A 24,857-nucleotide genomic window follows, 5' to 3' on the forward strand; every position below is an offset into this window, starting at 1 on the left:
CTGGACCATGGCATTTTTTCCTACATACTTCTCCCATAATGACAAATCTGAGACTCTTAAATGGCTTTCCATGGCCCTAAAATTAAAGATTCTCTGTCTTGTACACAGGGCCCTTGATGATCTGGCCTCATCCTATCTCTAGACCGTCATCTTCAATCACCTTCCCACATTCCTTACAGCTCAATGAATTACTTCTATTTTCCCAAACATCTCATGCTGTCCCACGTACACTTGCCTTCCTACTGTCCCTTGCTCCTGTCGGAATGCCGTTACAAACCCCTAAGCTTATTCTCCACTCATCCTCCCAGGAGCAGTTCATTTGTCAGCTTCACACGAAGTCTTCCTTTATCCCCAGTGTGTGAGAGTTTGCACTAATGGTCACAACTCTTTGTCATTCTCTGCATTTACATTTTTGCCACGGCCTCATCACGAGCAAAGTATACGTCCCCACACTGCAACTTTGAGGTCGGCTTTGTGCCTCACTTTGGCTAATATCACAGAAGCAGAGAGGATAATGCCAGTGCCAAGTCCCTTTTAAACAAACATGTGACATCACTATGAGAAGAACATGTCTGAACCTATCCCAGTAGAAGCATGAGAAACTCAGGGAGCAGAAATTCTCCAGGAGCTGATTTCACCGAGTCCCACTTTGATCAGCTGAGCCTCAGAGGACCCACACACATGGAGATAAATGCCTAATATACGCAACTGACATTTTGCGGTTGCTCATTCAGGCGGTATATTATATTAGGTTGGTGCAAAAGTAATTGCGGTTAAAAAAAATTGCAAAAACTGCAATTACTTTTGTACCAACTTAATAGCAGTCGATGAACTGACACAGCCAAGGTGGTTTATTTGTCCGTTCTCTGTCTTCCCATAGTATCCAAGACAAATGAAAAACCACATTATCTTGCTACCATTACTACACGTCACCAACTTCAGCCAGAGAGGGAAAAAAAACTCCTCTTTTCATCCTGATAAGGTTTTTAAAAAGGCAAGAACACCCCGCCTGGCACAATCCCCACCACCACCACCACCAAATAAATGAAGCCTTGAGTCCTGTAAATTAATAATTCTCTAATCCAAACAATTTTACCCTCGACTTTCACAAGACTGATGCCTACACATATAGGCCAACCTTTATTTATAGATGACAATCATTCTGGAGAAACACGTTTTTCTGCCACGAACAAGTTAACTTTAACCTTGGTTGTTTGGGGGAGCCCACCTCCCTTGAAGTGTGGAGTAACTTGAAAACTTTGCAAGTAAAAATACTTTTATTTTCTCCGTACGTTTGTCTGAACTTTACTTTGCTACAAGGTAAGGCGCTGGGCATTGGACTCCATTGAGGTCTCAGGACATATTCCAAAAGCCTATGCCTTGCAAGGATGATGGTAGGTCAGAGATTGGTCTGTGACAGCAGAAATCTGCAAGGCATTGTCTTGGGAAGGTGGCCAATCAAGAAGCCTGGCCCATGGGCCAAAGTCATCACCAGACCCAGAGATGGGCCACATGGGTCCCCAACTCTTACACCCATGACAAGGTACAACTGTATTTGTTTAGGCAGCTATGCAGCCCTGGGCCCAGGTGAGAGTCGTGCTGGCACGGACAACCTCTATTTTAAAACGTTTCACGTGTTGGCCCAGAAGTTTTAATTCTTTTGTTGTTTCTACAGACAAGCCTTGCGATACTTGTGCACCGATATTAAAACTCACGACTGTAAATATGATTTAGCTGTATGAGGCATGCTTCTGATAAAATGTTAAAGGAAAAACAACAGCAAACAAAATTGCTTGCACACTATTATTATAAGACATAGTCCTACAAACTATACACGACAAAAATGGTTCTTAGCTAAGGGAAGAGTGATATATTTTTTAAATGTTTCCATTTTTCAAAATAGTCAATGTAAAAATATAACGTAATGATGAAGATAATAGATGTCTCACATCAAATAATACCTACAAATAAAAACTGAAAAATAAAAAAGGAAGGTCTCCCAGTGGGCATTGAACCAGAAAAAAGCGGTGTGAAAACCTCCCTTGTTTCTCCCCACAGAGATATTCCCATCCAGGACTCCACTGCTCATTCTAGGCCACATGGCCCCTTCTTCAAATGGGGTTGGAAATAAATGACTCACTCTTTTGCTCTAGGTTTCTAGACTCCACACAGACTACAGTTCTCCCAACACATTATCACTGAGACAAATACTATTTACTTCAAATATATGCGAAGTATATATTCATGACAAGTTTTCTTGATTAAACAGGGGACATACCTTGTTATTTTGTGGAAGGCTTCGAAATATTTCAGCCGCAAAAGTACTCCACTTTTTTTTAAGTGTTTACATGCATAGAAGGCTCGTTTTCATTTCGTTTTCGGAAGATGCGTTTTCAGACCTCATCTACAAAGCCAAGGCTTCCTTTGTTTGGCAGCCCCAAGCTCTACCTACAGCCCCCTCCAGCTTTTAACAAACGCGAATCAAAGTAGCTGGCCCCACATATAAGTGAGAACATATGGTGTTTGTCTTTCTCCGTCTGCCTTATTTCACTTAGCATAATGTTCTCTAGATTCATCCATATAGTTGCAAATGGTAAGATTTCATTCTTCTTTATAGCTGAGTAATACTCCATGGTAGAAATGTACCGCAGTTTCTTAATACACCCGAAACTAATAATTAAAATTTAAAAAAAGCAGCTGGTCCCAGCCCTGTTCATAGTAACCCTTCACAGGCTTGTTGTTAAAACTGTCCATAAACTTTAGTGGTTCAAATTAACTCACCTGCTCTGTTCGGCTATACCTCTGATGTTCTCTTTTTTCAGGAAAAATGTGAATTTTTTCCCTTTAGTGGGAATACCTGTGAATATCTCCCCATTAGTATTAAACGGGAGGTATCTAAAAGGAATACTCTATATTGGTGCACATGTCCTCAGCATTGCCTGTACTGTAAAGCAGACTGTGGGGTCGGGTAGGGAGAGGAAGCAATAAAAGATACCTTTCTTTACCAAGACTGATTTCTTTTATAGTTTATCTCAAATATGCATGATGGTATGCAATAAATTCAATCTGTGTGCTAATAGAAATCTATTCTAAATAACAGATTAGAAATCATCTGTTTCCAGAACAGCCAGTATATGGTACCAAAGAAATTAGTATGAGATTTCTATGGGAATAATCAAATGGCAGAAGCACTATTTAGAAAAGATTCTGTTTGAGGACTAAAGGAAGGGAATACAGAGCTTTACAAAAAAATGGAACAGGAATGTACCTCTTGCTCTGCAGAGCTGACAGGACTATTTGAACAAGAACACTGGGAGCAAAACGTCAGAAACGAGAATCTGGGACTGGATTTATCAGGAAGAGTTCGGAGATTGGCCAAGTTGATAAAACTTCCTATAATAGAAGCAGAGGGGTGAGTCAGATGTTCATAAGCTGAGGTTTGGAGAACCATTTCAGGAAAATGCCAGAATTTTGAACTCAGGTTAGGAATAAGCGGAAACGGGGCTATCGCAGCAGGGACAGAAGCTGCGACCATTATGAATCTTGAATACAAGTGGACCTGGCTCCTGGATGATGCCACATTCAAAGAAACACAATAGTAATTTTAAAATAATTATTAATAATATTTTTAAAATTTTTCAATCTTAAACATGTAACTCAAAAACAAACACAAAACAGTAAGTGGTACCCAATTCAAAACCCTCGTCTTCCCTCTGACTTACTATGGAGCTCAACTTCATATCTCCTCCCCTGAACTCTTTTCCCCTCTTCCTCTCCTATCTCCGATTAGGGCTTTCTGTGCCCTTTCACTATTTCCAGGCGCTGGTGAGAAAAATGCTCCTCAGAGAGCAGTGGAGGGGAATAGCAAAGGTGGGAATGAGTTTCTCTTGGGAAAGGTAGGATGCTGAAATGATTTACATAGATTCATAATTTTGACTATGTCTCCCTGTCTCTCTGGTCAAAATTATACCCACCCATCCCCCCATCCACCCCCCCACACACACACACAAGAAAATTTTAATATTAAGTGGGGATCCCAAAAACTCTGTCTTTACAGTCTAGCTTTCCCCCTCTCTTCTCCTGGGGACATCTGAAATCGCCTTTGTAATGTGCTGTTGAATGTCTTTCAGGTGAACAACGAGCCACCCTCACCGCTTACTAAACTTGACGCCTCAGATGGGCAAGTACCTGAGAAGCAAACATAGTCCACTCAGTATTTAGTTAGAGGTCACTCCAGGAGCTCTGTCCCAGTTTTTGGCACTGAAGTTTTCTCTCTCTGGTAATAATCCTCCCGTTGCAGACTACCACTAGACATACCTCTTCCCTTCAACCTAATCAAGAGAATGAGTCTCCAGTCCACCTTGGGGTCTGTGACCAGAAGGGTGAAAGAATATCTGTGTGGGCAGAGCCTCTCATTGAAGAATTAGAAATGTAATTCAGAGTCAGAACTTGGTTGCCTTGGAGAGTCCCATTGACACCTCTTTCAAGTATTCTGTCTTTAAAAAGTGGAGGTGCGTCTGCAAATTCTATCCCAGCATTAAGTTCTTAGTTTCATTCAGAAAACTTGTGCCCCCAAAGCTTTACATGTTAACTTCGTTTTCTCCTTAGCTCTATTCTTCTTCACCAGTAGCAAGCTTTCAAGGGTTGTCAGAGTAGCAGTGACTTTCAAAACCATTAATAATTCCTTATTGTAAATCAACACTGCATGAATTGTAGCATCTCCATCCATTAACCACACCCAGAAAAATGTTTGTTCTCAGACTCTATCAGTCAGCAGCTGGTCAGGTTGAGCCATAGTGGGGATACCAAAAAGTGACATATTCAATTGCTGAAAGGGCTCAGATCAGCTCCAATGCTGATCAAGTTTATCCTTCATTGAAAGAAAAGATATTCATCAAAAGCACCTTGCAATAGAGAGGATCACTAGCTTAGAGCCAAAGCTCCTCCTCTAGGAGAAAAAGTTAACACAAAATCATAAAATTAAAAAAAAATTTAAAAAAGTCACATCGTGTATTTTCAGTGTAATTCAATAGACTATAGGGACACATAAAACTAAGATAGGTATTATGGGAAAATGAATAATTAGAGAACAAGAATGAGCTTCTATGGGGGGAAAAGATGATCTATGCAATTAAAAAATAAATAACAGAGGCCAGAAATAGTAGAATGAACACTGGACTGCTGAAAACAAATAAGAGCAAGCACACCAACAATTCACTCATCTATTCAATAAATAGTATTTAAGTACCTCCTCTGTTTTCTCTTCTGGCTCATATCCAGACACTGGAGATACAAGAAGCAAATAATCCTTGCTCCCATGGAGCTTTCATTCTAATGGGAATTCTTACAGAATTTAGAGCAAAAAGAGACACCAATGTAAATGATAACAGAAGTGGTCAATAATGTAAATGATAGATGAGGATGATCCAACATCTATATAATTAGGTCTTTCAGAAGGAGACTAGCAATATCCCAGGTCAGTTCAGGCTCCCTGCCAGGCCTTTTGGGGGCAGCAGGAGAGAAGCTCCTTGCCCTGGCAGTTTCACCCCTGTACTTTTGGTCTAAGGCCTCCCCACTGGGCCAGGCCATGTGCCCCAAGGGTCAGGAGCAGGGGCCTTGCATTCAGCAGGAGCTGGGATCAAATCCTGGCTGTGTTTCTTAGTTCTGGGTGACTTTGGACTCATGACTTTTTTTTCCCATCTGAAAGCAGTCTTAATAAGCACTGCAATAAGAACCAACACACACACACACACACACACACACACACACACACACACACAAAACTAAGGAGCACAAGAAAGAAAGAATAAAAGAGAATTCCTCTGAGCTGATTGAAATGATTGAGGTTTATATCAAAAAGAGTCAGTGAGTCCAGAGGAGAAATGGCAAAGAAGCATTCAATTATGTTAATATTAAATTTAAAACATTTAAGTTAAAAAACATTGTTAGAGATAACAAGGACCACTACATAATGATAGATTTAATTCACTAGGCTGATCATTTCAAACATGAATATTACTATTAAAATAGCCTCACAATACATAAAGTAGAAATTCATGGACCCCCGCCAGGGAAAAAAATGTACCATCAAAGTAGATCCTCATTTGTCTTTCTCAATGGTTGACAGGAAAGCAGAAAACAGAAAAAAAGCAGCAAAGATTTTAAAACTTAATGAATATCTTCTAATGAAAACATACAAAAGTTTTTATCTAACTGTTAGAGAATATTAGTTCATCTCAAGTCTACGAGAGCCATTTGGAAGAAAAATGGATACTAAGATAGACTCTTGATTTCTGAATTCCAAAATAAAGATGAATTTCCACACTATGATAATGTACCAAATGGACAGCATTTATCATTCCTGCAACACTCAATGCTAGAGATAATTGAGCAATGTTCAAAAAAACTTTTAAGAAAAAGATTATCACCCAAGAACTATAAACTCAGCCCCCCAAAAATGTTCCTGTGAGAGGAAAAATGAAACATTTTTTCATACACAAGCAGTCACAAAGTATGCTTTCTGGAAGAAAACAATCATTCATGGAAGCCAAAAGAAAAATGATTCAGCATAAAGAAGTAAAGAAAGAGGAAGATGGGGTGTAAAAAAACCTAATGAGCTAGATGACCAGCAAAGCAGAGTTCTCTAAGGACTTGTTGGCATATGTTAGCAAAGATCCTTCCAAAAGAAACTGCCTTATGAAAAAAGGGATCTGAAAATAAATATGCAGATTTTTTTAATATATGAGAAATTTTGGAGAAAAGGTTACGAAGAAAGTAAAACTTATCAGTTTCTGAATTTGTAAAAGGGAAACGCATTCTTTTTATTGATAGAAGTTAAATGTTATTGAAAAATATTTTTGAATGTATAACTTCAGAGAAACTGAAAAAGTAATTTCAAGATGGCAAACGAGAACAAAGGAAAATAAGCCTATAGAAAAGCATAATAAAGTGCATTAAAGAGAATCAACTAAGTAATCCGATTATACAAAGCCTCATGGAATGAATAGCAAAGTAAAAACCAAGCTTTTTGCTGTTTATAAGCTACATGCCAAAAACAAAATAGAGTTGGAAAGTGAAAAAAGAAAACAGCAGGCTTGGAAATACTAACATTTGTAGAAGTCTAAATTCAAACAAACAAAAAATTCTATTTTATCAAGTGAATAAAACAATATTCAACAATATTCATCTAAGCCATGAGCATTGAATTTGGCCAAAATCACAATGGGAGACTCTGGCAATACTACCATAATTTGATACCTAAAGCTGAAGAAAATAAATTATGATATAGTAAATTAAATATATCAATCGCAAACTTTTTTAGAAAGTATGTATAGCAAAGAACTCACATACTTCACAAGTTTTTTGGGGATTTGACACATTAATTATAAATTATAAATAGAACAAATGTAGAACACCTGAAAAATATTGACACAAAGGAATAGTATGTAATATATTCAAACAGTTACCACTGTAATAATTAAAATAAATATTAAATTATTAAAACAAATACTAAGTTATAATATACAAATTATTAAACTGAAAGAGTTTAAATCAACAGACTACCTTTTTCTTATCCTTTCTCTTTCCACATATGCACATACATTTATAACACATACATATGCACATATGAACAATTCCATAATTGGTGCTAGAAAAATTGCCTTACTTCTTGGGAAAAATAAAGGTACATCTCCACCTCTTACAATATACTTAAATAAATTGCAGTGAGATTGAATACTTAACCACTAGAAATAATAGAAGCACAAAATAAATGGAACAAATGATAGTCAAATACATTCATAAAATGGGGGAGGACAAAGGATTTCTAATCTTGTCACAAGATTCAGAAACCAACCATTGAAAATAATATAGGATTTATTAAGGTACAATGAAAAACTTTTAAGTAGCCACAGACATTATATTCAAAGCTAGGAATAACATTCACTTTACATAAGAAAGACAAAGTCTTAGTATAACAAACAACTTCCAAATTAAAATGACCAATAACTCATAAAAAAACAGAAAAAGGATATGCAAAGAAAAATAATAAACTTATGAAAAAACCCTCAATCTCACTTTAATAAAGAAATCAAAATTAAAATAAAAGTGAGAAACAGTTAAACACATACAATTTGGGTAAGAATCAAAAGAATTTCTCAGGACCAATATTGATTAAGGCATGAGAAAATGGTGTCTTTAATAACTGGAAATCTTCAAGGACATCCAGTAAGTTATATCAAAAATTGAATAAACATATTCACTTGTATCAGCAATTTCACTTCTGGAAATTTATCTTAGTGAAGTAATCAGATGACAAATGCACAAAGATAAGTAAGCATTTTTATGAAGGAAAACGTAGAAAAACTTAAATATTCACCAAGTATTATTTTAGCTACAATACATGCACACAATGGAATATCATGCAGCAATTTAAAAGCTGAAATACATGTGTATGCAAATGCATGAAAGTTGTCCAAAATCGGGGGAAAAAAGATTGCAATGCAATATATATGCCATGATCCAATTTTTGCGTGGTGTGATTAAAATTTATAGTTACATCTTGACGGTTAAAAAAAAAAAAAGTAACTCTTTATAACTGAATTCAAACTTCTGAGGTCCTATTTCCATTCAACGATAGGAAAAAACCAATCTCACTCATGCACGGTAACTTCGAAAATTATTTTTAAACTTAGTTTATTGAAGCTTAACCCAGTTTCCTCTGGAAAACTTTTCTCCACACTCTATTTTTGTCCTTCTTGCTTGAAGCATCTAGGTACAGGAAGAAGATCCTGGATGTTATGGCTTTAGAAAGAGGAGGTGTGGTCTATCTCTGAGACTCCCAAGGATTCCAGGCTTGTCCCATCTGGTGTCTGAGGATTAGACATGTTTCAATCCAAGGCGTAGCAGGTCCTGCCTTGCTTCCGTGTGTTTGCAGTATGCACTGCTGCTATCTGTGGTTCCTAACATTTCCTCAGGCCGAGATCATGCACATTCTACCTTCCCCATCTGAGACACTCAGCCTCTTCACACCCACAAGGTCTCAGTATTTGTGCAAGGCAATGAGTTTTTTTTGAGAGGATGATAGTGCTAAGTGGTTATTTTTAAAAAAGACAAAATCATAACTATTGTACAAAACTTAAATGAATATATGGCAAGTATATTATTCAGCTCATTAACTAATGAGGGAACCAGTAAGATGTGACAATTCAGTTCAAGGAGGATTGAAAGTACGGCATCTGGAATTCCTCCCATCAATATTAAGCTCCAGCAGGGCAGCTGCCACTAGCAGGCTCCAAACTACAATAGGGAGGAGATAGTTTGGGCCCACCAGCCAACCCCAGAAAATCTCAGTAGGCTCACTGCTTACAGTTTACCTTAGTCATTTCATTGACCTTTAAATACTGTGACCTGCATTTAATGTAATTAAATGTGTTAGACTTCACTGATTGTGTTACTGGCGGGATTTGCTATATTTGGTTGAATAGTGTCTTCTCTTAAATCTATACTTAATGTAGATAGTGCAAACATCCGACTACCTCATTATTTCCTCCACCCGTTTATTTCCTCCTTTTTTCCTGAGCGCTTACACATTGAAACATGTACTCCCTACCCTCACCCCAAATCTGTTCCTTCTCTAAGTTTCCTTGTCTTAGTAAATGGCACGCTATCATGCAGATGCTTAAGCCAGAAGCAAGAAAAATTTCTCTATTATTTCATTTTCCCATACAACACACAGCCCAACAAATTACTAAATCTTGGTTAGTTTTATCTCTTACATATATCTAAAATATTCCCATTTTTTAATCTACTCCACCAACACAGTCTAAACCAACATCAGTTTTCACCTCAGATACATTGGTAGCACCTTACTGATCTTTCATCCACTCATGCCCCCATCTCAACAATTATCCAATTAGCAAGTTTTGAATCTGCATATCTGATCATTTCTCTCTGTCTTGAAACCCTCAAGTGGCTCATTGCCTTTATAATAAAGGAAAAACTCCTTAGCATGAATTACAGGGTTCTGCCTGATATAGTTCCTGATAATCATCCCAACTCTAGCCCCTTTATTTCATGTTCCGTGTATATAATCTTTCCGGTACTTAAGTGCATGGTTGAAAATTTTTACACATGACATTCCATCAACCTTTCCATACCTTTTTTTTCACCTAGGTAACGTCTCCACAGTCCTCATCTGTAAACTTTAAAGTTACTTTCTCAGGGGAGCCTTGTTTGTTGTCCCATTCCACCTTCTCAGGCAAGGTTAAGTCCTCTATAATAAATCATCTCACAGGTAATAATTACTCTTCCCATGGCCATCCTCCTTTCTAGACTGTAAGCTCTGTGAGGATAGGTACCATATCTTTCTTGTTTAACACTCTTTCTCAAATATGTGGCATAATGTTTAACACAGCACATGCTTAATAAACGCTTCATTAGTGATCACAAAAAATATTTAAAAGTAGTTTTGAAAAGGTAAGGTAAAGTCTGACCCTATTTTTGAAATATAAAATATAAGTAGAGTTATATAATATGATACTAAATATAATGGATATGTAACTAGAAATGCATTCAGCTGTGATTAACAGAAACCTGAAAAGCAAATTAGGACTTCTACTTTCCTTACATCATGAGGAACCTTAGTGTAGCAAATCCAGAGCCTGTGCAGCAGCCACATAAAAATGTAAGGGTTGTCAGCTTATAGATGCTCTTAAAATCATGGGACTAGCTGAAAGCACCTAGAAAGAAAAGACAGAATAGGCACAGGACTAAACTTCTTCTGCCCTCAGCAGAAGAAATTATTCAATAATACCGGGGTTGCCAAATTATGTATACACATGACTTGTATTCATCTTTTGTTATCGGTGTATACTGAGTATTACAATTTTAATACAGTATTTTTTCCATTCTTAAAAATGTGTATACATTTTTTTGGCACCCTCTGTATATTCTAATAATACCAAAGAAGTGACAATGTGACATTTCCAAAGCTAGAGTCATAACTGTGACCTTTAAGGCAGCTGCTTTGGTGAAGACTTAAAAGAAAATGAGGGAAAAAATGGTATTGGAAACTGGAGAAAAGAGGATCCTTTGAAAAAAGTGGCAGAAAGTTTAGTAACACTGACACCTACAGTAACATGGAAAGTAGAAACTATACCTATGAATTGGGTGGTTTAACTAAGATTTCTACATATAGTGTTGGAGGTTTTGCCTGTTTTCTTTCTGCCATTCATAGTAAAATGCAAGGAGAGAGATGAACAAAAGAAAGACTTAAAAATAAAGGTTCCAAAAATTGTTTGATTTGAAAACTCGATATCTAAAAACGGCAAATGATGCTAAGTAAAAATGGATTCAGGCAAAGAACACATTGAGGGCTCTGTCAGGAAAACATGGTCTAAAAATGAAGCTACGTTTTCGACTGTAAAATGTTTTCTTCAGATTTCAGAAAGATCTAAATTGGTGCCTCCAAGAACCATCCAAACAACAGGGCTTCTAAAAAACTAAAAAGTATTGTTCCTGCTATAAATATTCATGGGCAGGGTTTTCTGCGGACATACATTTTCAACTCCTTTGGGCAAATACCAAGGAGTGTGACTGCCGGGTCATTTGGTAAGAGGATGCTTAGTTTTGTAAGAAACCACCAAACTGTCTTCCAAAGTGGCTGTGCCATTGTGCATTCTCACTAGCAGTGAACGAGAGTTCCTGTTTTTCCATATCATGGCCAGTATTTGATGTTGTCTGTGTTTTGGATTTTTGCCATTCTAATAGGTGTGTAGTGGTAACTCGTTCTTTTAATATTTAATTCCTTATGGACATATGATGTTGAGTATCTTTTCACATATTTATTTGTCATCTATATCTTCTTTGATAAGGTTACCAGTTTGGGTCTTTTGCCCGTTTTTTAGTTGCATTGTTTGTTTATTGTTGAGTTTTAAGGGTTCTCGTGTATTTTGGATAACAGTGCTTTATCAGATATGGCTCTTGCAAATATTTTCTCCTTGCCTGTAGCTTGTCTTTGCATACTCTTGACAGTGTCTTTCATAGAGCAGATGTTTTAATTTTTAATGAAGTCTAATTTATCAGTTATTGCTTTAGTGCATCATGACTTTGCTGGGGTAACTAAAAAGTCATTGCCAAACCAAAGGTCATCTAGATTTTCTCCTATGTTAACTTCTAGGAGTTTCATGGTTTTGCATTTGCATTTAAGTCTTTGATCCATTTTGAATTCATTCTTGTGAAGGCTGTAAGGTCTGTGTCTGGCTTCATGTTTTTGCATGGGGATATACACTTGTGTCAGCACCATTTGTTGGAAAGACTATCTTTGTTTAATTGTATTGCTTTTGTTCCTTTGTCAAAGATCAGTTGACTATATTTGTGTGGGTCTGTTTCTAAGCTCTCTATTCTGTTCCATTGATGTATTTGTCTAGATTGTCTCGATGACTAGTTTTATAGTAAATCGTGACATCAGGTAGTGTCAGTTCTCCAACTTTGTACTTCTTCAAAACTGTGTTGGATATTCTGGGTTATTTGCCTCTCCATATAAACCATCTTTTTCCTTTTAAAAAAAATAACTTCTATTTTTCGATTACAGTTGACATATAATATTATTTTCAGGTGTACAACACAGTGATTAGACATTTATGTAACTTATGAAGTGATCCCCCCAATAAATCTAGTACTGATCGGACACCACACATAATTATTGATTATAGTCTCTATGTTGTACTTGAAATCCTCATGACTATTCTGTAACTACCAATTTGTACATCTTAATTCCTTCCCTTTTTCACCCCCCCCCTTCCATCTGGCAACCATCAGTTTGTTCTCTGTATCTGTGTCTGTATGTGCTGTTTGTTTGTTTGTTTTTTTAGATTCCTCATATAAGTGAACTCATATGGTATTTTTTTCTCTGACTGATTTCACTCAGCATAATACTAAGTCCATCCATGTTTTTGCAGATGGCAAGATTTCATTCTTTTTGATGACTGTGGGATGTTCTACTGTACATACGAGCGTGTACCACGTCTTCTTTATCCATTCATCTATGGATGGACATTTAGGTTGTTCCATATCTTGGCTATTGTAAATAAGGCTGCAATGAATATATATGGATGCAATGTTTTTTCAAATTAGTGTTTCGGGTATCTTTGGATAAATTCCCAGAAGTGGAATTACTGGGTCCTTCTTTATCTCTTGTTATAGCCTTTATTTTAAAGTCTATTTTGTCTAGTATAAGCATTGCTACCCCAGCTTTTTTTGTTTGTTCATTTCCATTTTCATATATCTTTTTTCATCCCTTTACTTTCAGTCTCTGTGTGTATTTTAATCTGAAGTCTCTTATAGGCAGCATATGTAAGAATCTTGTTTTCTTATCCATTCATTCCCCCCTATTTTGATTGGAGCATTAAACTTATTTACATTTAAAGTAATTGTTTATAGTTATGTAGTTGTTGCCATTTTATTCTTTCTTCTTCTTCTTTTTTTTTTTTTTTTTTCCCTAAAGAAGTCCCTCTAAGATTCCTTGTAATACTAGTTTGGTAGCGATGAACTCCTTTAGCTTTTTCTTGTCTGGGAAGCTCTTTATCTGTCTTGATTCTAAGTGATAGCTTTCCTGGGTAGAGTGGGTAGAGTAATCTTGGTGGTAGGTCCTTGCTTTTTATCACTTTGAATATTTAATGCCAATGCATTCTGGCCTGCACAGTTTCTGTAGAGAAATCAGCTGATGGTCTTATGGGAGCTCCCTGTGGGTAACTGCTTTTCTCTTGCTGCTTTTGAGATTCTCTTTGCCTTTAACCTTTGACATTTAAATTATGAGATATGTTGGTGTGGCCCCTTTTGTTCATCTTGTTTGGGACTCTGCTCTTTCTGGGCCTGTATGTCTATTTCTTTTGCCAGGTTAGGACAGTTTTCCATCATTAGTTCTTCAAATTGGTTTGCAATTCCTTGCTCTCTCTTGTCCTAGTGGTACCCCTATGATATAAATGTTGGTATGCTTCATGTTTTCCCCAAGAGCCTTTAAAGTATCCTCACTTGGGGGGGTTCTTTTTTTTTTTTTGTTCTGATTTGGGTGTTTTCTGCTACTTTACCTTCCAAATCACTGATTCAATCCTCTGCTTTATCTAACCTGTAATGTATCTAACCTGTAATGTTGATTCCCTGTAATGCATTCTTCATTTATTATATTCTTCAATTCTGACTGGTCCTGTTTTGTTTTCTATGTTTATTTTTATGTTTTCTTTTTGTTGACATTTTCACTGAGATCATTGTGCATCGTTTTAAGCACTGTTTTGTACTCTGCATCTGGTAGATTGCTTGCCTTTTTTCTTTTTTTCTTTTTTTTTTTTTTTTTTTTGTTTTGTTCTTTTTCTGGAGGTTTGTTCTGTTCTTTTATTTGGAACATATTTCTTTGTCTCCCCATTTTAGCTGTCTCCCTGTGTTTGTTTCTATATATTAGGTGGAGCTGCTATGCTTCCCAGTCTTACTAGAGTGGCCTTACATTGTAGGTGTCCTGTGAAGCCCAGCAACTCGGTCTCCCTGGTCACCTGAGCCAGGTGCTCCAGGTGTGGCCCTTGTGTGGTTGTGTGTGCCCTCCTCTGGTAATTGAAGATTGATTGCTGTTGGCACATCAGTGAGAGGGATTGACCCTCAGGCTGATTGCTTATGAGGACTGGCTGTGACGACAGTGGAGGAGCTGCTGTGCAGGGGCTAACCGTACAGAGCTAGGTTCACTTTAGTGGGGCTCTGGTACCTGCAGAGTCCGCCGTTTGAATATGTCATTTGTGGAGGTGATAGGGTGGTGTTCTGGTGTGGTCTGCAGATGGCCACATGGTGTGTTGTTTCTGGGGCTTCTTGGGAGGGGCTCTGATGCAGGCCAAGGTCACCTGCTGACTGTAACCAGCTTGGGGACACTTGGTATGAGCTACAAAGTGATCTGCAGATAGTTGCCACTTGTGCAAGGATCGCGGCTGCTTAGCAAGAGGTACAGGGCATGCCGAGGCCAGATGTTGCTTGTTTGGGGTTTGTGAACTTTTGAGAGATTTTAGGAAAGTCTGCAACATGAGCCAAGACAGGCCATTTGTATGGAAAATCCACTGGATGTGGCTTGGGTGGGCCCGAAAGTTGGGTGGAGCATGGTCTCAGGGCATCACTAGGGTGCAGCAAAGGGTATGAGCTAGGGTGATGAAGATTCAGATATGGCACCGCCCACGCATGCAGCTTGGGTCAGGGGAGGGCTCAACAAAGGAACAATGGCTTCTGCCAGCAGTTCTGTCGGGGAGAAAACTGCATTGCCCTGAAGCCAGATGATTCAGTTTCTCTCTGTATGTCCCTGGTGCCTTTTGAGCCACTGCCCCAGCACTGGAGCTCAGAGCAAGTGAGTGTGTCAGCAAATAAGTCCATACATGGACCTTTTAAGAGGAACGCCTGGGACTGCAGTGGCACTCTGTCTCACTCAGCCACAATCTCCACTGTTCTTCATAGCCAGAAGTTTGGGGACTTCTCTTCCTGGCTCTGGATTCCTGGGCTGAGGATACTGGTGTGGGGATAGGACACCTTGCTCCTCGTGGGGACCTCCATAGCTGAGCTATCCCTCCTGATTTTTAACTGTCATATATGCATCTCTGTTTCTCCTACCAGTCTCGACATGGCTTCTTCCGTATATCCTTGGTTATCGGACATCTGTTCAGCTAGACTTCAGGTGATTCTTAATAAAGGTCGTTCTGTAGTTTAGTTGTTATGTTCATGTGGCCGTGGGAGGAGGTGAGCATAGCATTTATCTACTCTGCCATCTGACTGGAAGCCTCCCTCCATATAAACTGGAGAATCAGATTGTCAATATCTACAAAATGCCTTGCTGGGATTGGGGCTAGGATTGCATTGAATGTATATATCAAACTGATATAATTTCTTCCTTAAGTAGAATTCACCAGTGAACAAATCTGGACCTGATTCTCTCTGTTTTAGGTTATTGATTATTGATTCATTTTCTTTAATAGATATAGACCTATTCATATTGTTTATTTCTTGTGTGAGTTTTGGAAGATCGCCTTTCAAGGAACTGGTCCATTTCATTTACGATGGCAAATTTGTGAGCATAGAGCTGTTCATTGCATTCCTTTATTATCCCTTCAATGTCCATGAGATCTATAGTGATATCCCCTTTCATTTTTGATATTAGTAATTTGGGTCCTTTTTTTCTTAGTCTGGTTAGAAGCTTATCAATTTTATTGGTCTTTTCAAAGAATCAGCTTTTGGTTTCATTAATTTTCTCTATTGATTTTTTTGTTTTAAGTTTCATTGATTTCTGCTCCAATTTTATTTTTTCTTTTCTTCTGCTTATTTTGGTTTTAACTTGCTCTTCTTTTTCTAGTTGCCTAAGGGGAGATTCAGATGATTGGTTTTAGATATTTCTTTTCTAATGTACACATTCACTGCTATACATTTCCCTTTAAGCACTGCTTTTACTGTATCCCACAAATTTTGATAAGTTGTAGATTCATTTTTATTTAATTAAAAATATTTTTAAAATTCTCTTGATATTTCTTCTTTTACTCATGCTTTTTGGAAGTACTTTATCTCCAAGTATTTTGGGATTTTCTTTTCATGCAAACTCTTTTAACTAAAGGAACTTCAAAGATTGATAACATCCAGTTTGGGTGAAGATGTACATTTTAAAAAGTTCTCTTACATCATGACTATAAACTGGTATGATCTGGGGGGAATGCATTTTGGTATTCTCTACCAAATTAAAAAAATTTAATGTAAATTCCCTATGATCCAGAAGAGCCAAAAATTAGAACCTTAATATTCATCAAAATGTAATACTATTTGTTAGTCACAATGTTATGTTGTAGTACCAAGTGAACCACAAAAACTCACCATAAACACAGCAAATGTTTATTTCTTGATCATGCTATACAATAGGTATGTGTTGGCAGGAATTATGCTCCATATAGTCATTCAAGGTCCTGGGCTGATGGGCACTTTACTCTCTTCATATTCACATCTCTGTGCTTGGCGTTCAGGGAAAAAAAAATCTGGAGAGAAGCAGAGCGGCTTTTTACTTGTCACAACCACTCACAATCCATTGGCCATAACTAGTCACATGGACCTGCCTAACAGAACCATAGTTTTCCAAAAGCCCAGAAAGGAGAAGAAAATAACATACGAATGGACTCTAAATATCTCTGCCTCAACTACACAGTGAGTAGATGTATATTTATCAAATTTGGATATATCTCTGTAATGTACTCTCAAATCAAATAGCCCAAATACGTTATACAGAGAGAACTTACTTTGTTAAAAAGTAACGTCTCCACATGTTTCTGCATATTTTTGTATTTAAGTTCTGCTCTTTTATTTCTCCTTTCCTTCTTTTTCTTTCTTTCTATTCAAACAGATCAAAGGCTCTGTGTCGCCAATTTTAAGGAGAAATGTGGCAGGATAATAGCAGAAGAAATCAGACTCAAAATTCTAGTTATTTAGTCCAGAGATGAATCCTGAGCTTCATGCATCACACAGCCACGCCCCTACTGCAAAGTTCTCTTTAGATGGCTCACAGATATTTAGAACTTTACTCATTATCTTTTTCCTGTAAACTTGCTCCTCAAACAATGTTCCTTATTTCATTGGATATGATTTCATTCATATCACATCCTCATCCATCCTGTGGCTAAGGTCATAACTTTCATTATGACGTTATCCACACAATCACTGGGTCCCAAATACCTGTTGAATCCATCCATCTCCTCTACACCTTCATTACTACATTCATCTTTCATCTCAGTTAATGTGACAGCGTCTGATCTTGTCTTTTTCCTCTAGCTTTCTTTCCCTTCAATTTATTCTAAAGTGTAATCCACTTTACTTATGTCCTTTAATCATTCCTTTTATTTACATTCTTTAATTCATTCCTCACAATTCTCAGGATAAAATGAATTTCAAAATCACTCAAGAGATCATGCCTGCCTGCCTTTCAAGTCTCATTCTCAAGTCTATACTTGACTTTCTTTTTGAAATGACATGCATTCTCTCACTAAGCATTTATACATCTTGCCTGGAATTCCTATCTATCTAGGCTAGATGTGTGCCCATTTTACTAATGGGTTGTTTTGATGTGCACTGATTACCAGAGTGAGTGCAAGCTCAAGAACTTGACCAAGACATACCTTTATGCAATTCAGGCCCAAAATCAGGACAGTTTCTGTCCTTAAATGGAGGCTTCCTAGATTATCCTTTTAAAGGTAGTTACTCTCCCTACCTTCTCTAGCTCTTTTATTTCCCCTTTATTTCAATGTCATACCATAGTGTCCTTCATAACTCAATGCAATTTGTAATTTTACTTTTATTTTTTTCTCCACATTTTCTCCCTCACTCCTACTAAAATATAAGCTCCATTTAAGATTTTGCATATCTCATTCACAGCAGGATCCTAAGGGCCTAGTATGTAGAGGGCTCTCAAAAAGTATTTGTGAATAAACTTAAGAATAAGTGATAGTAATAACAACTATAACACATAATTATGATCTTATAGGTCTAGTAGAGAACTATTTAAAATGTCACCATATTTTTAGTTTTGTTCTAGTCATTTTGATCAGAAAAAGGAGGTGGAGAGTACAAAACTATCTCATTCTTAAAGAATTTATAATCTAGCACAGGATATAGGCATACCTGAAACAAAATGAGCATCACAAAGAACAATTCATGCATCTGCTCATGACTTCATGTTATCGTCCATTACTTTTACTGTGTTAAGTAATTTAAAAGATTTAAAATGTTTAACATTGTAATGCAGCATACCTCTGAAGGAACTCATAATTTGTTTGGAGAGCCAACATAAACAAATACCTATGATGAATTACAGATTACAATATAAAGAATAAGTAATTAGGTTCAAATAACTCTATAGACAACAAAAATTCGGCCCAAAACTTTTCCTCTGAGATACAGTTTCCTCATGTGTAACAGGGTCATTGCCAAGATCGAAATGTAAATTATCTGAATGTCTTCTGTAAGATGTAGATCACATTACAAATTCAACCTATAGTAATATTAAAAATCTTCCAAAAGCACACCAAAATGAGTTAAGCAAAACACACTCAGAAAATACAAACTAATATTGCTAAACATTATATCATTCAAAGGCCTTGACCTTGGTTTTCACGTTCCTACTTAATTTTAACTACAATATGCTTAAACTTGAAGGAAAACTTTTGTCAGGGTTGTGTAATTAAGGAACATTTCTTGGTCAAGAATGCCTTTACTTGTGGCTCACACATTATTTCATTTAAACAAACAAGCATTACGTACTACTTAACTCTGGGTTATGTGAGGTGGAGGATACAAAGTAAAATAAGATTCCTTTTCCTGAAAGATACAAGGTAAGAGATAAGATGCAAACCAGTTATGAACAATGTCATACAAAGCAAAATGAAGCCTGGCTCCCCCCATACCAATGGGACGACACTGAGAGTTCCACAAAGCAAAATGTAAAGTCACTCTGTGACTATCTATGTGTATCAGGTAATGTGTGCAACAAATATCTGTGGTTTAGCTTCCATCCTACAAGGAGAAATTTTTACTTAGTACTTTACTCATTTCTGTATTCCCTGAAATATTTATATATTTGTATAGCCTCGTATAATCACAAAATTCTTTCTCTCTCTGGACTACACACACACACACATACACACACACACACGCACACACATGCACACACACACACCCTCTAGGGAAGTATCTGCTCCACACCCTGAAACCATTGTTATAAAGCAGTTTTAGGCATTTCAGTTATGAAAACATGGTTAAAATGTTAAGTGAAGAAATGGGGAACAGATGAGTGGTTGCTAAGGGTCAGGAAGGGAGGATGAGGCTATAAAAGTGTATCAGGAGAGATCCTTGTGGTGATGGAACTGTTCTGTATCTTAACTGTATCAACCTCAATATCCTGGTTGTGATGTCATACAGTGGTTTTGCAAGATATCACTACGGGGGCAGACAGGGTCTCTCCATACTGTTTTTTTACAGCTGCATATGAATCTAAAATGATCTCAACAGGAAAGTTGAATCTTAAAATGACAGCAGCATTATAACTAATTGAATACAATTAGAATCTATGAGCCCATACTGGTATCAATAAATGAATACATAAATGAGAGGACAACAACTCTCATTAGTAGAGAGCTAACTGACACATTTTCAAGAGAACAGAATTAAGAAATGCATTTGGCAACCAGAGTTAATGATTAATTCAACCCAAGAAGTATCAATAGATGCTAAGACTAAATGTCAAATTTGACGAGTGAACAGAATGTTGCCTACATTACAAATGGGAAAAAAAGTAGTGTTTTCACAGTGGAGAAACCGGGCAGAATCACCTTAATCAAGTAACCAGAGTTAACAACAGTGACAGTGGAACAAATCACCATCAGTGATTTGTATCCAGTGATAGGATACAGTGAGAAGAAACACATTTCTGTTATTTTGTTAAAGATAAATAATGGGATCCTAATCATGCAGAAATATCAGACAAGCCCAAATTGAGGGACATTCTATGAACTATCTGACCTGTGACCTTTAAATGTTAAGGTCACGAAAGTCAAGAACAGACGGGCTGTTCGAGATTGATAAAGACTTAAGAGATATGACAACTAGATACAACCAGGGATCCTAGACTGGATTCTTTGGCATAAGAAACATTATTGAAATTGGTTACATTTGAATGGGGTCTGTGAATTCAATGGTAGTTTATGTATCAATGTTAATTTCCTGATATTCATAACTGCATTGAGGTGATGAAAGACAACGTCCTTGTCTGTAAATTTACATGGATGATGGGGCATCATGTTGGTAGCTTATAAATAGTTCAGAAAAAATGTTCTGTAAATTCAGCAAACTTTTCTGTAAGTTTGAGATTGTTTCAAAATAAAAATTATGTTTATTATAAAAAATGCAATTGTGATCACTTTCTCAGCAGTCTAGAGCTCAAGCGATCATAGCATGTCCAATTTCTCTTTCCTCTTCCAGTGAACATATAATCAAATGAGGACAGCCTGATTGAAACGGAATTCTCTAAAGGGTTGGCACACTTTTTTCTGCAAAGGGTTAGAGAGTAAATATTTCAGACTTTGAGAGACCGTCTCCGTTGCAACTATTCGATTCTGCTGTTGTAGTACAAAAACAGCCATAAACAATACATAACCTAGTGAGTGTGGCTGTGTTCCAATAAAACTTTACGGACATTAGAATTTGAATTTCATGTAATTTTCGTGTATCACAAAATATTCTTTTTCCCAATCATTTAAAGATGTTAAATCCATCCTTAGCTCATAGTTCATACGAAAACAGCTAGATTTGGCCAATGGGTCTTAGTTTGCCACCTCTGCTTTTAGATTTTAAAATGGTCTTTATATACCACATCATTAAATAGGTTATTAGTAATTAATCTGAGAATATTAGCATGGTACATTTAAGAAAAGAATTAGAGAGTTTTATATGTAGACTATACAAGGTACAGGTGAATGTTACAGAATGAATGGTCCCTGCTTTGGAAAACTAATGACCCAGTCTAGCTCCTTGTTACACACATTTCTTCTGTCAGGTGCCTAAATCCAAGCCTATCTGAACACACAAATGAAGCCCAATCCGATTAAGGGCTTGGGATCAGGAGAAGCTCACTTGGTAAAAGTTTTATAAAATCAGAGTTTTTCCAAAAGAAATGTACTCTTAACAGTCATACTCTTGAAGTATTGTCCTAAGACATCATACCTCCTTTCATGCAACATAAATCACCATCTCTTGGACACCGGAAAGACTTTACTCAGGTTGAAAAAAAAGGCGCCATGCAATGAAAACTAGAAGACCTGAACAAGAGAAATAGCACCAATCAGAACCACACATTATCAAACACTGATTGAGAATGATTTATTGAAGTCCAATTAGTATGTTTTTAATTTTCAAATAGTCCATATCTCCTTCACAATACATGCACATGAGTAAAAGTCCAAGTTCATTTCTTTCACTTTCAATATAAAATGCTCTGTATTTTGTATCAAGTACACAAACACCTTTCTGCTAACTGGTTCCCCATCTCCTTTTCACTGTGGGCATGTCACAAATCTGCCCTCTGCTTAAATAGTGACTAGGCACTGACTTCCTTCTTCCTAGACAACCAGCCTTCGTCTGGACATCTTTCTCTCAAACATACTCCTGACTTTCCCATACCTGCTTCATGACTGTGACTTTACTGGTTACTTGTTACAACAAACTGGTGCAATTATAGTTTACCTAGACAATGAATTAAACAGGTATCACCTAATATGGCAGCAGTCTATCTGCGGTGATTCTGGGAGAATACACAGTATCCAGTCAGAGATTGACACTCAATTTGCTACACAAGTGTCCCAACTCTAGATATGAAGATCCTGTATTCAGTTGGCATGTTTGATTTTTCTGCATTTTCTTGAATTCTGCATTACAGTTGTGGCTATCAAGAGCTGAATAATCGGTCCCTCAAACAAAATCTGAAATTACTAGACATTAATTAAGGTGTTCTGGTTATTTGTGACAGCTGACTGTTTCTAGTCCATCTTATTATATAAAAAAGTCACTCTAAACTAACGACTGCATTTCCTTTGTAAAAAGGTAATTTAACTGGCTTTCCTCACAATTGTCACCCATGAGGTGCAAAGCAGGAAATCCCTTTTTATAAAAGGTACGAGCATAAAAAGACATTTCACATTAAAAAAAAAAATCCTTCATGGGAACACTTCCTAGGTAAATAATCAATTATATGGACAAAGGTTTATGTACACAAAATTTTTGCAACATCATTTATAAGAGTGAAAATTAGACATAACCTAAGTAGTCAACAGTATGGAAATGGTTAAATAAACTGAGTTGCATCCATTAAATGGAATATTCTATAGCCATTAAAATTATGTTTCTGTAAAATTTTTAATACCATAGGAAATGTGGCAATTCTGTAGTGGAAAAAATGGTTATAAAATTGTTTACAGTATGATCCCAATTATATAAAAAAGTATATAATATACATATAGGAATACACAGAGGGAGAAGCTGTTAACGGTGGTTACTTCTGGATTGTGATATTATCAGTAATTATTTTTCTGTTTTATACATTTCTGCATTTTTCAAGTTTTCTACAATGACTATGTATTATTTTATAATACAGAAAAACACAGGCTATTAAAAAATTCCTCTGATGTACTGATAATTAGAATGAGTTTGGGTATTATAAATATGTGGGGTATTATCACTGTGCTTCATCTTCTACGATTTTATTAGAGTACATATCATTTTGGTAGTAAACTTAGTAAACTTACATCCCATTTTTGTTTTATACGTGTTACAACACTTTAACGAAAAGGTAATATTGCGATTATTGTTTGTTTTATAACCTAAACAAATACCAGCTTTGACATCTAGGTTCTCCTATTTCCTAGAAGATTTAAAATGAATACCCTTTTATCTTTTTAAGCAAGGCATACTGCATACATACATTACATGCATGCTTTCTAAAAAAATAATTCTAATTTACATTTTCCTACATAAGGAAAAAAAATGAAGTTATGGTAGTTTAAAAACAGTCTATACTCTTATCCATCACAAGCATGCTGATAGGCATAAACATGTTTGTTAAATGAAATGTATCCTTTAAAAATAAAAAAAGGGAAGCCTGTATGGAAATGAAGTTGTGGATTCAATTAGTCAGAATTTATTCTGACTTGCACCAAACCACACAAAATCTTTTGAAGTCTAGTTAGTGTAGTCTATTTAAATGGACACTCCAGCGTCTATGAATGCCATTACAAGATCTCCACTCTTTACTTTCAAAAGGAAGGGGGATCCACATGAGGGTTGTCCCATAAGCTAATTTTCAATATATATCAAGTCATGTTGGGTCTAGGAACAAATACTGCCATCGGTTAGTGTTTAAGTACATGAGTTTATTTTTCCTCTCTCTCTCTCACACCCCACACCCTGCCTGGCATTTGGGTCAGGGGGAGCTCTTCATCCCTCAATACATGATGGCTGGCTTATCCTCTGAGTTTCCTTTCTAAACCACAGAGTGGTCATTGCTGTGAACTCCAGCCAAGATGGTGTGGTTGAGGGAGGAAGCCGAGCGGTCGGAGCCTTCCGTGGGGCCGCTGGTGTTCTCACTGCGCTGGCAGCAGAGGATCTGCCTGAAGGTTGCGCTCATCTCCTTGTCGCGGTAGGAGTAGATGATGGGGTTCATGGCAGAGTTGAACTCAGCCAGCAGAAGGAAGAATTTCTCGTAGGCCAGAACATCACACTGTGGACAGCACACGTCGAGAAGTAGCAAGACCAATCCAGGAGTCCAGCAGACGATAAAGGCACCTACGGGGACAGGGATAAGAAGGATTTTAAAGAGAGAGAACAAGAAATATATAATTCTGAAGTAAGGCGAAGAATGATCTCAGTTCAATACCAAAATACTGAGATTCAAAGACACCAGCTCGCCACCTGAAATGTTCATTTTTTTGAACTCGGAAAAGGTTTCAGCAATGATAAAATCGATTTAATGAAATCTCATTAATTTGGACTCTGCTAAAATTGAATATTTGTGAGACACTGATAATGATAATTACTCTGTGATGAAAACACAGAGTTTGCTCTGCAATTGAGACATGAAAAACTGCATTCAGGACACACACTTTGACACTTATTAAAACACTGTTTCTAATAGCATAAGATTGTTTTCAGGCCAAAGATTAGCACTGTGACAAATGTCCTTTAAAATTTAGTTGAGGCACCGTTTCTGGATTCAGGTTGACTGGGCTCAAATCTTTACTCTGTTGTTTTAATAACCTGGGTGA

General features: G+C 37.0%; 1 protein-coding gene across 7 annotated transcripts in view; it reads right to left on the reverse strand.

The window, feature by feature from the left end:
• Positions 1-18,704: 18,704 nt before the first annotated feature.
• Positions 18,705-24,857, reverse strand: part of LPAR1 (lysophosphatidic acid receptor 1) — a 218,936-nt gene continuing 212,783 nt past the window's right edge. For 6 of the 7 annotated variants that reach the window (XM_081067698.1, XM_081067702.1, XM_081067700.1 and 3 more), the window contains one exon: positions 21,899-24,378. In XM_081067698.1, coding sequence (XP_080923824.1) covers positions 24,077-24,378 — 302 coding nt within the window. In that variant the 3' untranslated portion in view covers positions 21,899-24,076. Of the gene's footprint in view, positions 24,379-24,857 lie in introns of all 7 variants that reach the window. The other variant, XM_081067696.1, reaches the window with a different exon arrangement.

This window comes from Rhinolophus hipposideros, assembly GCF_964194185.1.
Source record: "Rhinolophus hipposideros genome assembly, chromosome: 11".
Taxonomy (NCBI): domain Eukaryota; kingdom Metazoa; phylum Chordata; class Mammalia; order Chiroptera; family Rhinolophidae; genus Rhinolophus; species Rhinolophus hipposideros.